Source organism: Corticium candelabrum, chromosome 1 (genome assembly GCF_963422355.1).
Source record: "Corticium candelabrum chromosome 1, ooCorCand1.1, whole genome shotgun sequence".
Classification (NCBI taxonomy): Eukaryota; Metazoa; Porifera; class Homoscleromorpha; order Homosclerophorida; family Plakinidae; genus Corticium; species Corticium candelabrum.
In genome coordinates, this window is record NC_085085.1 from 7,295,270 (window position 1) to 7,308,705 (window position 13,436).

General features: G+C 40.6%; 1 protein-coding gene across 1 annotated transcript in view; it reads left to right on the forward strand.

Annotated features, from left to right (window-relative positions):
* The window catches only part of LOC134180313 (RRP12-like protein), a 34,531-nt gene that overhangs the window by 17,227 nt on the left and 3,868 nt on the right, over nucleotides 1-13,436 (forward strand). The window contains exons 22-32 of the mRNA XM_062647448.1: nucleotides 6,521-6,657; nucleotides 6,717-6,781; nucleotides 6,962-7,055; nucleotides 7,193-7,351; nucleotides 7,487-7,567; nucleotides 7,667-7,886; nucleotides 10,107-10,210; nucleotides 10,277-10,330; nucleotides 10,395-10,486; nucleotides 10,540-10,671; nucleotides 10,819-10,873. Of these exons, the coding sequence (XP_062503432.1) occupies nucleotides 6,521-6,657; nucleotides 6,717-6,781; nucleotides 6,962-7,055; nucleotides 7,193-7,351; nucleotides 7,487-7,567; nucleotides 7,667-7,886; nucleotides 10,107-10,210; nucleotides 10,277-10,330; nucleotides 10,395-10,486; nucleotides 10,540-10,671; nucleotides 10,819-10,873 (1,193 nt within the window). The remainder of the gene's footprint in view (nucleotides 1-6,520; nucleotides 6,658-6,716; nucleotides 6,782-6,961; nucleotides 7,056-7,192; nucleotides 7,352-7,486; nucleotides 7,568-7,666; nucleotides 7,887-10,106; nucleotides 10,211-10,276; nucleotides 10,331-10,394; nucleotides 10,487-10,539; nucleotides 10,672-10,818; nucleotides 10,874-13,436) is intronic.

A 13,436-nucleotide genomic window follows, 5' to 3' on the forward strand; every position in this document is an offset into this window, starting at 1 on the left:
CTTGAAGTTTTGGCCCTGCTATGTTCAGCATCATTGAAGTCACTATCATCCTCATCTTCCTTGTGGTCTCTACTGACGGTCTGCTTCTGTTTTACTTCAGCAGTCATCTTCAGAATTATACCTTTCATCTTTACTGTGCTTATTGCTAGTTCGACATTTATGCAAGCCAAATGCAAAGAGTGCCCTTTATGTACAAGGCATAAACAGAGCATGTGCAAGAGATCGGCCTTTTAGTCCTTGTAGCTCCAATGCGTTGCACTAATTCAGTGTTTCTGCTGGAAATTTTCTATTACTAGCCACTTGGCTAAAGGAGTTTGTCCGTTTGTAGCCAAACACTCTTTTCAGAGGCAAGAAAAAGCACTCAAACATCAAACAGCTAACAATCTAGAAGACAACAGCTACTATTGAGTCAAGTTTAACCTGTTTGGACAGACAGACAGCATTTATCAATTGTCACAAACAAATCAGACTTCAAGCATTTAGTGGCATCCTTCTTAGCTTTTTAGACCAAAATTTAATAGCTTTGTCAAAATCAAAGTCTTGAAGTTTTGGCCCTTCTATGCTCAGTATCATCAAAGTTCAGCATCATTGAAGTCATCGTTGTCATCTTCCTCGTGGTTTCTACCATTGGTCTCCTTCGTTTTACTTCAGCAGTCATCGTCAGAACCATGACTGTCATCTTCACTGTGATTATTTCTAGTTCGACACTTAGCGAAGCCATATGCAAAGAGTGCCAGCTATGTGCAGGACATAAACAGAGCATGCGCCATAGATTGGCTTTAAGTCCTTGGAGCTCCAATGCATTGTGCTAATTGCCATTCTTAGTGAGCTGTAGCAATTGTGCTTGCAAGATCTGATCCAAAGGAAGGTGTGCATAGTACACTGTAACAGCTAGCCAAATTGGCGAGGATGCATTACCATTTATCGCCAGTGACATTTACTTGTGGCATTTGGCTATTTGGCGTCCAGTGGAAACACTATATAATGCTATACATTCTTATCTGTCGTATTCAGTACGAATAGTATACAAATGGGTGTTTTGGCTCACTTTTTAGTACACTACCAGAAAGTCTGGACTTGTATGTGACATTCCAATTGCATGCTTTGGGCATTCCAATTCCATGCCCTAGGCATTCTAATTGCACAAGTTGCTGTTGGCTATCCTTTTGGTAATTTTTGTGCTATTGTATGAACTTGGGTGTGCACTTTAGTGATTCTCCTTTTTCTTCGTTATTCTGAAATTCTGAAACACTGTTCAATGGAGGTTATTGTTATGTATATTCTTATACCTATTCAAAGCATTAGCTATTGGTTTGTTTTAATGTTTATAATCTCTCCACATATTCTTCAGAGATACATGTTCAGGGGAATTCCCCTTTTCCATTGTACAAATGGCATTGTCCATTCCCAGTATATTTTATAAGAAAAGATTGATGAGCTCAGATATATCCCTCATGTACATAGATAAGTGGGATGGTGCTGGATTCCTCATTACCTGTTCTGGAGCCATTTCCTAGACCTGAAGAGGGAACATCCCCTATGAAGATCGATACCCCACAGGAATCAGATGACGAGTCTAACCAACTTGAAGAATTGGATAATTTGATGTTTGTAGCACACTGTGCACCAGACCCCATCTTCTGCATATACTGGTAGACACTGTCACAGGTCACATACCAAAGCTATTAACGCAGTCCACACCTTGTTCCTGGTGTTCATTGTACATTGCCACTCTATACCATCATAGTAGTCTTTGAGGTTCTTGAAGAGAGATTCATTTTCTCTATGGTGTGCAGGTAGCATATCGTTGCAATAGGACACTTTACAGTTTCCTACATGGTGATACGTCAATATGTTATTAATCTGTATGTTAGGCAATGACTTCCAGGACTCATGCTTTTTAATTTTTTCTTTTTTATCACCATCCACAGTACCAGCAGTACCAGGCAGTCTCATTCCTTTGTTTGCAATTCTGCCAGCATACTTGCCAGTACGTGTGCTAGCACCTCCAAAAAGTTTCCAACAAGGGGTGCTGCTATCAAGCATTATTTTCACAAATGCACCCAGTCCGCCCTCCCACTGTTTTGACCATAGATGTACATTGCATGTAAGCTTGCTTACTTGTGCTGCAATATCTCATTTAACTTTCATGCTAATGCGTGGTTACCTTGTCACCATATACACAATGTGTTTGTGCCACTGTTCATATACATGTGATACCATATTTAATCTCTGTGTCCAGCGCTTACATTCGCTTGCATATGCAAATGGTACTACAAGGTCGGACTTATTGCAAACTCGTGTAAATATAGCTTGCAGAACGCTTTCACTCACAAATTGTGTATAGCCACATGTAAGCTACTGCATGTATGTGATACATGCGACCTTGTTACACAGTGTTTTTGGTCACCTTTGACATCCCCTTTGGTGGCTTGGGAGAAACTTTGGCAAGATGAGGAAGTATTTCAATCAACTATGGTAGTGATGGCTTCACCATTTATAGCCATCTGTGTCGTAGATAGTTGCAACTCGATATTATTACACTCTGCTTTTGTATTTCTGACTTTGTTTGTTTTGGTGATCCTTAGGATATCCTCTTCTAACAACTGGGAGTAAGACAAACAGCCGAGCCATCTGTTTTAAATGAGCATCTGCTAGCGCTTGCTTATGACCATCCGTCAGAGTGAACGCAAACTCAATTTAACTCTACCTATATACATGGTTTAAATTAAAACAATTACACTTGCATTTCCAGCTCACTGCTTCCAGCATCATGTGCTCAATATGACACAATACATGTGGTACATTCCATCATCTCCTGTGACTGTTAATTTCTTGGAATTGCTGTTCCGTGCCATCATAATTTGATAGCTGCCGTCCCTAAGTTCTGTTTGTTTCTGTGGTTGGACACGTTGACATGTTGGATTGATGCTCTTCGACAGACAACAATCTGAATTGGCCTTGGAGTATTTTTTGACAGCTACTTGGAATTATGTAGACCCTCGAGACATCTCGGGTGGCATCATTAAACTCTATTTTGAGCTCTCTTTCTGAGCATTGTCTGCTGTTAAAAGCATACCGCTTTTCCTCAGCTTGCCGTAATTAAGACTTGATTGCTATAGGCTTGATATCTCGCTTGATGGATCCAAAGGCCACGAAAACGTGTTGAAGTAATTGGTCTTTTGCATTACTGATGGCTCTCCAAAAGGACTAAATTTAACTGTTCTGAATTGCTTTTTGCAGACTTTCATTTGCTGAAAGTACAACTGCCATATGGCATCTGATGCAAGCAGCATCTCTAACTCTGTTTAATCAGCCGGGGAAGATTCTACCTTGGTCGTCGACAGGGCCTGATGATCGATTTGAATTTGGCACCTCCAACCTCAACAGCCATTTTGTGGACTTATTTATTGGGTGCGTTTTTCCAAGTATGTATGCTTGACACCCAAATGACAGTGTTAATATTGTGATGTGAACGCAATACAGCATTCGAAGGTAGTAACATGGTGATCATTTGGCCTCTTTCCCTGAGTGTGGCGTTTGATTGATCGACGAGGGACCATCAGTTGTTGCTGAGTGTGATGACATAGGGAGCATTGTAAGCAATATCAGCTCCAGTCATGAGTTTCTGTCTGGCTTTCCAGTGGTGACGGAGCCACAGCGGCAGCAGTGGCCATGGCCGCCCCACTTTCTGAAAACTCGACTTCAGCCAGCGAATGATTGCTGCATACTTCCGGTCTAAAGGTAGAGCTGATTAAATAAAATAATATATTTGGTCATCTACCAGATTGCGGCTCTACTAATTTGGTGACTGTTTCGAAGTCTCCTACGACTTCTCTTTCGTTACCGGGGTGATTTACATCAACTGGTGTTTGTGAGTACCTGTACACGCCCAGCCAACCCACCCCTAGCATGCGCTAAATCACACCCTCTAACGCGCACTAGGCCGCTCCACTTTCAAGTTGCTTCCGTCGGGCCTGCTTTCAGCACTGCTTTATGAGGGACAAGCTATTTGTCCAGATTTCTTGTCTTTATGCAATGCTCTCCATCTTTGTTTATATGACTGGCATCCTGAAGAAGACACTTGATGTCTTCAAACCTCGTCATTGAGTTGTCTTTGACAGCAGATAAAGGTGATACAATTTAGTGCTTTCCATTGCTGCATATCTTAGGTTACACAAATTTTCACTTCAATCATTTACACTACTACTTGCTATGATTACTCAGTATACTCTTCTCTGCTTGTTGATGAGTTGGTTCTTGCAGACTTGAGGGTTGGACATCAAACCTTGGATCTGTTCTTTCTAAGCTTGTGGCTTTATCAGTCGTGTGTGAGAGGGATCCACAGATTAATGCTTACACTGGTAAATTTGCTTGCAATCCTGCCAGCAGGCTTGCTAGACAATGTGTCAATTCTGGCAGCTTTTGGGTCCAGGTCTTTTGGTTGCCTTTTGTTTGTTACCTTGCAAGTGAGCTTGCGACCTTTTGCATACTTGCATACTCTGCACTTTTGGTCCCTACGAGGTCCTTATTCTTGGAAACAGCTTTTGCGCGAGTTCTTTACCCATGTTCAAAGCCTCTGGAGATGTGTCTGTATGATGTGATATGAACTTGCCAGCTCATAGAAAGATATGAATTGATGAATGCCCTGTGAAATCACATCTGTAATTAGAAGTGTGTGAACACATCTTGACCCTGTGTACTAGTAAGTTTCTGAAACCTCTTATTAATATCCAATTTACGGAAAGTTGATTTGTGTTGTTACGGATCTCTTTCAAAGAAGCGTTGCAGTTGCTGACCAAAGAGTGCTCACACATTCCACACTTTGTTCATTTGGACACAAGACCATAACGTATCTATCGACTACTAAGAATCACAGTCACACATCTAGCCTTGTACACCAACGGATGACCAAAACTCTTCCAATTTTGCTTTTTCTCACCTCAGAGCAGCGGCGTTAGTATAGACAATGTTATATCCCACTGTTAAAATCTTGTTTAGATCCCACTGCAACTACGTGCACTGTTATCACATGCAGTGTACTTAGGAAACATCTATCCAGTTGCATACTACACTCGAGCAATCGTAACCGCATTACAAGTTCATGTCGGTATAGACAAATATTAGGGAGGCCTGTGCTCTCAGGTCCCCCATAGCTACGCCTCTGCTCAGAGTCTTCGACATCACCAGTAGTTTATAGAGCTCCTATTTTCATTTACCATGTTTTGAGTGTAAAAATGTTACTAATTTGGTGCATTTCTCTTGTACAAGCCAACGAGTTGCACAGAAATACAGATGGACAAGGCAATCACTGTAACTCTTGCTGCACATGTGCACACAGGGTAATTAGTTGTTGGCAATGTGCAGTTTGTCTAGAAGGGTGTGTCCTAAACCATCATGCCAGTGTTGACTATAGAAACCAGCCATGGACTTCACAATTTTGTGATTGTTTTTTCTAAGTAAAAATTGATTATTAGCATATATAACTGTATTTTAATACAAGTGACCGGGTCCACCCATGTTGCTGCAGGGGTTCAAACAAAATGGGTACAGACCAATTGCATAAATGGGTATATAGATACTAACTCTAAAGATCTAAAAAGTGCAGTTATTTGTCCTTTGTGTAAGAGTGCAATTAGCATTGGATATTTGCCAAGTAATAGTTTATGCAAGGCCTGAATCCATCAAAGGTATGAAGCATAAAATGCCAGAAATTATAACTAATTGCGATTGTTGTATTAGAGGTATATGTGGTAAAGTATTGTCCTCATATGGTTTGCTGACTGCCTGGCAAGTATGTGGCACATCTTATACTCTGGACAATACATCTATCATGATATAACAGCTATGTTATCGTGGAATTCTTTTCCCTATTCCTTGTGACTTGATACGAGCATAAACTGTTTACTGGAGTAATTATAGACCATGGGCATATTTACAGGTCTTTAGTATGCAGACAGTTTCTTGCTACCCAAAGAGCAAAGTGTGGTTACAATGGGTGAAAATACCAATAATGGCGATCTGCATAATTAAACCACCTTGTTCAACAGTTACTGGACAACAGTTACTGTTATTTGAAATATAGCGATGTTTTATCTGTTAAAAACCCTTTTAGGTGGTGCGATGTTTGTACTCATAAGAGAGTTGCTGGGTATGTTTTAGTATAGAAGAACATGCTATATGGGATTTCGCGTCTTGAATAAATGGCAGCACTACGATGCAGTCCACGATTGCCTGTATGGCAGTTGTTCGTGAGTTAATTGTTAGATCTTCAACAACCGTGCTGTGGCCTGGTGATAAATAATGCTTGATTTAATACCTAGAATAGCACAGGCATTACCAGAAGGATAATGACGGTCAACTTGACTTGTGCCATTATAAGTGCACCTAGCCCACTCTTATATAGTAATAGTACAAACTAAGCATTTTGATATATCAGTTGCTGTTTTTCGCCTTTTTATTGTTCGTGTGCTGAAACACTAGAAGTTTTGCTCAGGTTGGTTTATATGTATACCTGTAGATGAACAAACTGTCCTCTCTCACTTTTCCAAGAATTTCTTGCCTATCCTTTTTAACCTGCACACATCAGAACCTGATTTAATGACCAGTTCTCTCCTTTCCTGTGTTGCAGCTTTTCTGTCTGTATCAGATCAGCAGGTACAGTGATAACTATCATTTGTCTTGAAAATTGTGGAAGTATTGGTTTGTTTTTGCAGTTGGTCAATTCATTATTTGGAAAAGTTGGTGTGAAATTGACTTCAGATATCGATAAAGCAACGAAGTATGTATTTATTTTACAGGAAGCGGGCAATTTTGTATAGAGTGCATTTAAGGGAAATGTGGGATTTTGCCTACAAAGTCTAGTAGAATTTGCTTTGCATGTAATAGTGTTGGCCAAGTTACTGGATATGAAATAGTGTACCTAAGAGATCTACAATGAAATTTAACATTTGGTTATTAGGCAAGCTGTGATGGAACTTGCATTGCTGATGGTGCCATATGTCAGTCAAAAGAGTCTTTCTATGCTTTACAAAGCCATTTCAGTACTGCTGGAGGTAAGTAGTTTGTAAAGCTGATCTAGACAAAGCAATGATACTTTGAAACATGTGGTTACTGGCATTATGCTCAAATTTGAGAATTGTTCAACAAGGGTATGATAAATTAATCAATAATTTATTGCTTTCTTGTGTAGAGTGATGACAATGCATTGCAGAAGAGAGCTTATAAGATTCTACAGCAGATGTGTTCGTGTGAGAGTGACCAACATCAGTCATTTGTAGAAAACCATTTGGATGCATTACAGACAAAACTTCTTACTTCTCTGTCATCAGCAGCCACATCATCAAAGAGGGTACTGATAGATATTTTGGAATTACTTTACGTACGATGATGGCTATCAGTGTTGTATTGAGTGACTGAAATGCATCTTTGCGTTTAAGTTGTTGTGCTTATGCTGTTCTAAGCTAACTGTACGATTATGTTGCAGGCTAGGTTGAAGTGTTTGTCAGCCATTGTGCATAGACTGAGGAAAGACGGAACAAACTTTATTTCATTGGTCACACCAGAAGTAAAGTGTCATACTTTATAGTGTTTCCTTATTGCTTGTTCAAGCATGAAAAGGTGTATCTCGTTTGACTGCATATGTTTGTTATTGTGTTGACTTCAGGTAATATTGTGCACAAAGGAAGTCAACGAAGGAGCAAGAACTGAAGCATATAGGCTTCTTGTAGAGCTAGCAAATGCTCAAAATCGCTGTTGTGATGACACTTATGAAGTTAACATTACCCGGTATTTTCATTTGGTACTGGCCGGGTTAGCGGCTACGTCACCACACATGCTAAGTGCAACAATTTTGTCACTTGGCTGTCTAGCATATGAGTTTAAAGGTAAGTATATGTATTTGCAGCTTGTGTTGTATTATTAGCTTCTTATATGCTGAGGTTCTTCTTTCGGATTTCGTTTGTTTGCAGTATATGATAATGAGATCTCAGGGAGCAATTTTTAGGTAGCGGTGGTATATTGCGTACAGTACTATCCAGCTGAGAAGCCCGTTCTTCGCACGGGCATTAGATTCCCAGTATTCGTTGTTAGTTAATTAATAATTTAATTAACGTTGTAGGCAAATTTATTCGCCCCTCATGCTGGGCTTTGATAGTAGCCAGCTGTATAATCCGCCACGGGACAATCTGATTGGTAAGACTTTGCCATAACACTTGTAACAGTCTAGCCAAGGTTGCTCATGATTGCTAGTTGCCCTCGATTTTACTGCTTCCTGCTGCAAGTGAAATCTCGCTGTCGCTGTGTTCAATTCTGCAAAGGCGACGCGAGCTCTAGAATTCCTTTCTTTCCTTTTAGCCTGTCGTCTCGGCCATCTAGCAATTGAACCTCTACCGCTTCTGCTATCCTAGCTTGATGCGCGACGTCCAAGAATGACTCCAGGGGAAACTTCAAATGCTTCTTCTATTTTAGAAGTAGTCTTTGCTGAAACTGACATAGCACTAGCCGATTATCCCTCAGTTTATTATCCATCGAGTAAAATCCTTTCATACACCACCGTTGTAAGATTTCAGCGTAGATAACTTTTCTGCATGTCTTTGCGAACTCGAACTCACGCTTCACCCGTTCTCTTTCGGCACAGAAGGCTTTTTAATATCAGGTCATCCCAATTACTTCGAACTTCATATGTGGGCTGGACGACTTGAAATTCTGCATGCCTCTTGTCTTGCCCGCTTCAATTGTTTCTCTAATTTAATCGTTGTAGCGTTTAATACTGCTTGAAGCCTTCTCCATGCACCCCACAATCTGTCCGTCTCTTTCGGCCGCTCCGTCGGCGCTTCAGCTCGGCATTCTCGGCTTCAGTGCTCATCTCCATCTCGAACGCTGTTTCTGCGCAATCCGTATTTGTATACGTCGCCGTTTCGTCTATTCTCTTTCGGACAGGCTGCTATAGCTAGAGATTGTAACGCCTTGACTATCCGCACACACGTGCCTCGACGCGATCTCGTTTGCCAAAAGCAATTAGAAACACTACCCAGTTTCCGGATCAAGCCAACTAGCCAATCATCGCCTACTACGTTTATTTCGCCACACCGCTAATCAGATCCATGAAACATTTATAAAAGATTTTTACCAGAACAGTGAAATTCATGTTGCAACTGCCAGGTGTTGTCCCAAATAATAACAATAGAACTTACCTGTTCGTAACTTACTGCGCTTTCTTGGCTTAGATTTCTAGACGGCCGGGAACTTAGCGTTGAGTAACCAGAAGCGATAATATCCGTAGTAGGGATATTTTACGGACTTTGCGATCACATGAAATCGGTTTGTACAATTTTAGATAGATTTAACAAGTAGCGCGCTTAATTAACGAAAACAGCGTCTAAATTCGTAATTCTTACGACAATCCTATTGTGGTTTCAGAAGGCTCATCTATATATAGCTGTGGAAGCGACGCGGCTGTAAGCATTGCTTCAATTACTAATTTTTTTAGTTTAGCTAGAGTGACCCTGACTTGTTAGATTGCGGTAGTCAGACATCAGGGCTTGGTTATTATCTACATGAATATTGTAAATTGATTTTACGTGTATATACGTACCTTTGTCAGACAGTGTAGTTGCTGGATTGGAATAACCAGGTATGACTGCATTAGATGGCACTCATCATTGTGTAAATTTCATCTTTGAATGTGCACACTGACACAAGTCTACTGTAATGACTCTGTTAGACTGGCTGCCTGTCTAGACTATTCTATATTATCATGTGTCCGTTTGGTGGAGATAAGTGGCCAACTTTTGGTTAGGCTTTGGTTTTTACATTTGCATGTAAAGCTTTGTTTTGAAGTGTCGGTTTCATTTGTCAAGCAGCTGCTCTCTTCTGGTCTACTACTGCTTTTGTGGTGTTTCATTAGAGAGTCGTTAATTAATTTGCCTTTATGTAGTTTATTTGAGACTGTAGGATTCATAGTTGTTGGCCGATAGTACTAGAGAACGTATGCGTGTCCACTTTACATTGATGTATACAGATGTGGTCTCAAATTATGAATTTACACTAAGCTTTAATTTAATTTGCGTTATGATAAATATTAGTATTTTGTATTTTCTTTATAGATCTCCTGAGTCATTCTATGATCCAGAAGCTTTTGAGTAGTATGAAGGTGCTTCTTGCGTCACGTTCACGTGAAGTCATTAAAGCAACTCTTGGCTTTATAAAGGTTTGGAGTATACGTATTTACGTCTGCGCATTTGAAATGTGCAATGACTATTAAATTATGTTGCAGGTGATTATATCAATTTTAGAACCGTCTGATTTAATGCCTCACGTACAAGAATTGGTAAGAACTTAGACATTCAAACGAGTCATTGATTGTATTGTTCTGATATGAAGCAAATGTGTAGATTTTCAATATGGTGTCATGGAGCAAAGACACAAAGTATCATTTCAGACAACAATCTCGTTTAGTTTTTCAGAGACTGGCTAGAAAGCTAGGGTAATTTAGTGCGTTGAATTTTTTGTATCAAGATTTCATGTTGATTGTTGTAGATATGAAATGATATTCAATTTAGTTCCAGAGAGTCATCGAAAACTAGTAGCTCATGTTAGAAAGACGGCAGAACGAGCAAAGAGAAAGAAGGCCGGAAAGCAGGAATCAAGAGATAAGAATGTGATGCAAAGGTAGAAACTATTAGAGTGTTTATTGGGAGATAAAGTATAGTTGTATTGGCAGAGTCATGTTGATTTGCTGATGATCTATCTTTAATCTTTATGCTTACATTACAGTAATCACTTGATTGTATAATAAGAGTATATCAATTTTTGTAGCTACGAGGAGATACTGTGTAGTTCTGAAGAAGAAGAGCCAACAAGAACCAAGAAAGTAGGTCAAAACAAGTTCATTTTACTAATTTGGTTGAATTTAACAGTTGTTCATACCGTATTTTCGCGCATTAAGCTGCAGGGCTCTTACTAGAACATTTTGGTACTATGTGCCTTTGTGAAGTGTAGTTAGGGAATAGGGTGTAGAAGCCACGGAATTCCGCAGAGGATTACAAACAAAGGAAGACATCTCTGATAGCCATATTTTCTGATTCTGATTTGGTTGCTTCCCCCACAGATAAATTGTCAGTAGGAACTGATTTCACATATCAGTTACACATGCTGCATACTTTCATCAACTGTATAACAGTGATGTCATCCTTTGTCTGCAATATTCTTGAGGGGATTCCATGGCTTCTACCCTATTCCCTAACCACACTGTAACAAGCACATAGTACCAAAATCTCCTAATAAGAGCTCTGCAGCTAAATGCGCGGAAATATGTTTATCATTTTACGTATCATATATCCTTGGAGTTGCTGAACTTTAGTAGCGCCATGCCAGCTTGGTTTGAGCACTTTGTGAGTAGTTATGTTAAGTGAACGGGCCACCATGTATAGAGATTAGGCGCACAGCTATTTCATTTTATTGTTTTGTTGTTTGCTGTATGCAAACATGTCTAGTGCTGTTTTTTGTTTAATTAATTAAGGGGCAGTGTACACATGTTTTCAGTTTTCATGTTGATTGTTTCCAGCTTTGACTTATTAGATTGAGTAACAGCAGTTTTTGAAGACATACACCAGAAAGACATTACCAATACGTTGTTTGGTGATAATATTTATACATGTAGCATTTACCAATTATGGTAACCTGTGTGTGCATGTGTGCGTGTGCGTGTGCGCGTGCGCGTGTGTGCGTGCGTGCGTGCGTGCGTGTGTGTGTGTGTGTGTGTGTGTGTGTGTGTGTGTGTGTGTGTGTGTGTGTGTGTGTGTGTCACTCTGTGCATGTGTGCTTGCGTTCATGCGTGTGGGCGTGTTTAAGTGATTTGCTACTGGCTTGACATTTTGCCAGTGCTCTACATACGCAGACTGTTATTGATATCCATGCTGCAGAACCAATGCAGCAGATTTGATTATGACATGCAGCAAGGATCCGCGTACAGAGGTGACGAGAATTTACCAGCAGGAACGGAAAGACTATGATCAAACCATTTGCGTGGCTGAAACATTGCCAGTGTAGCAACCTAGCTTTCCTCCTCGAGCAGTGGCTCAGCATGCAGGAGGCGCGCCAAAGTAACATAGCAGCTACTTTTCAACCACATAATTTAGAGCTGGAAGAGCAATTTCAACTCCCTCTCTTAGTGATTCCAACATTTTTCTTAGCCTGCATGATGCAATCAGCATGGAGCGGGTTACTGACCGCCTTCACTTGCTCAAGCCGTATACAGGAGTGTGACCTGTTTTCAAACGTACAGACCTTGCTCAAGATCGCCTGCACACTTTCACCAGCATCGTGCGAGTTTGAACGAAATGCCAAGTGCGCTTACGGCTGGCTTACACTATGACGCTGACGACGCTAGCAGGAACGCAGGCGAAGACTCTGAGGCGGGCGTCATATTAATTGTAATAAACATTGGCACGTCGCGTCATGGGCGTCGTCAGCATCATTAGCGTCGCCGACACTCAACTTGTTCCATGTTCAGCTCCAGCTTCCAAACCGGAAGTGCTCCAACATTTACCGGAAGCACGTGCTATTTATCAGCAAATCAGATATCAAATTCGGGAGTAAATATCAGGAAGTAAACTATGGAAGAGAAACTTATCGAAAGTGTACGTATAGGTACGACTGCATGCTTGTGGCAGATCAAGTCAATGGAGGACAGAGATGTAAGGCTCAAGGAAAACGCTTGGAAAAATGTATCGGAAGAAACTGGGCTCGTGTAGCACTGCCAAAAATGTGGAAGCGTCTTGGCGACAAGTTCGTGAGGAAGGAAAAGAAAACAATTTCGTCACAGACGTTTGTATTCATGAACGATGGTGATGAGCATGCGCGTAGTGACTTGTCGCTGACGCTCATCAAATGGTATTTTAGATGATACAGTTTCAGCATTTTGACACCTACTCGACGTCTTCGTGGGCGTTCTCGTTACGAGCGTCGTCAGAGTCATATTGTACAGCTAGACAGTTAGTTACACGAGTGCGTCACACTAGGGGGAAGCAGAGGCGATCTATAGCCTAGCTCTTCTACACGTTCACACGCACACGACCTAAACCTTGACATGGTTACTGACATGTTTGCGAAGCTTCATCCACGTAGATTGGAAATGGAGTCCCTGTTCTAGACAACTCTGGTAGTTTAATTAACTTAATACATGTATATACTCTAAATAGAATACTTTGTGTGCAGATGTATAGCTAGATGTACGCAGATTTAGACTTCAAGACTCTTTGGCGTGTAATGCACAGTGTATATCGATCGATATTACATATCCTTCCTCCAATTTTTATACTATGCTTTTTTACGGATGCTTTCCAATAGACCTGTTAATTAATAAATAGATTCAGTAGAATAGAGCCTGTTGATCTGACTGGGTGGTCCACCGCTGCACTGAACGAACCGACCCA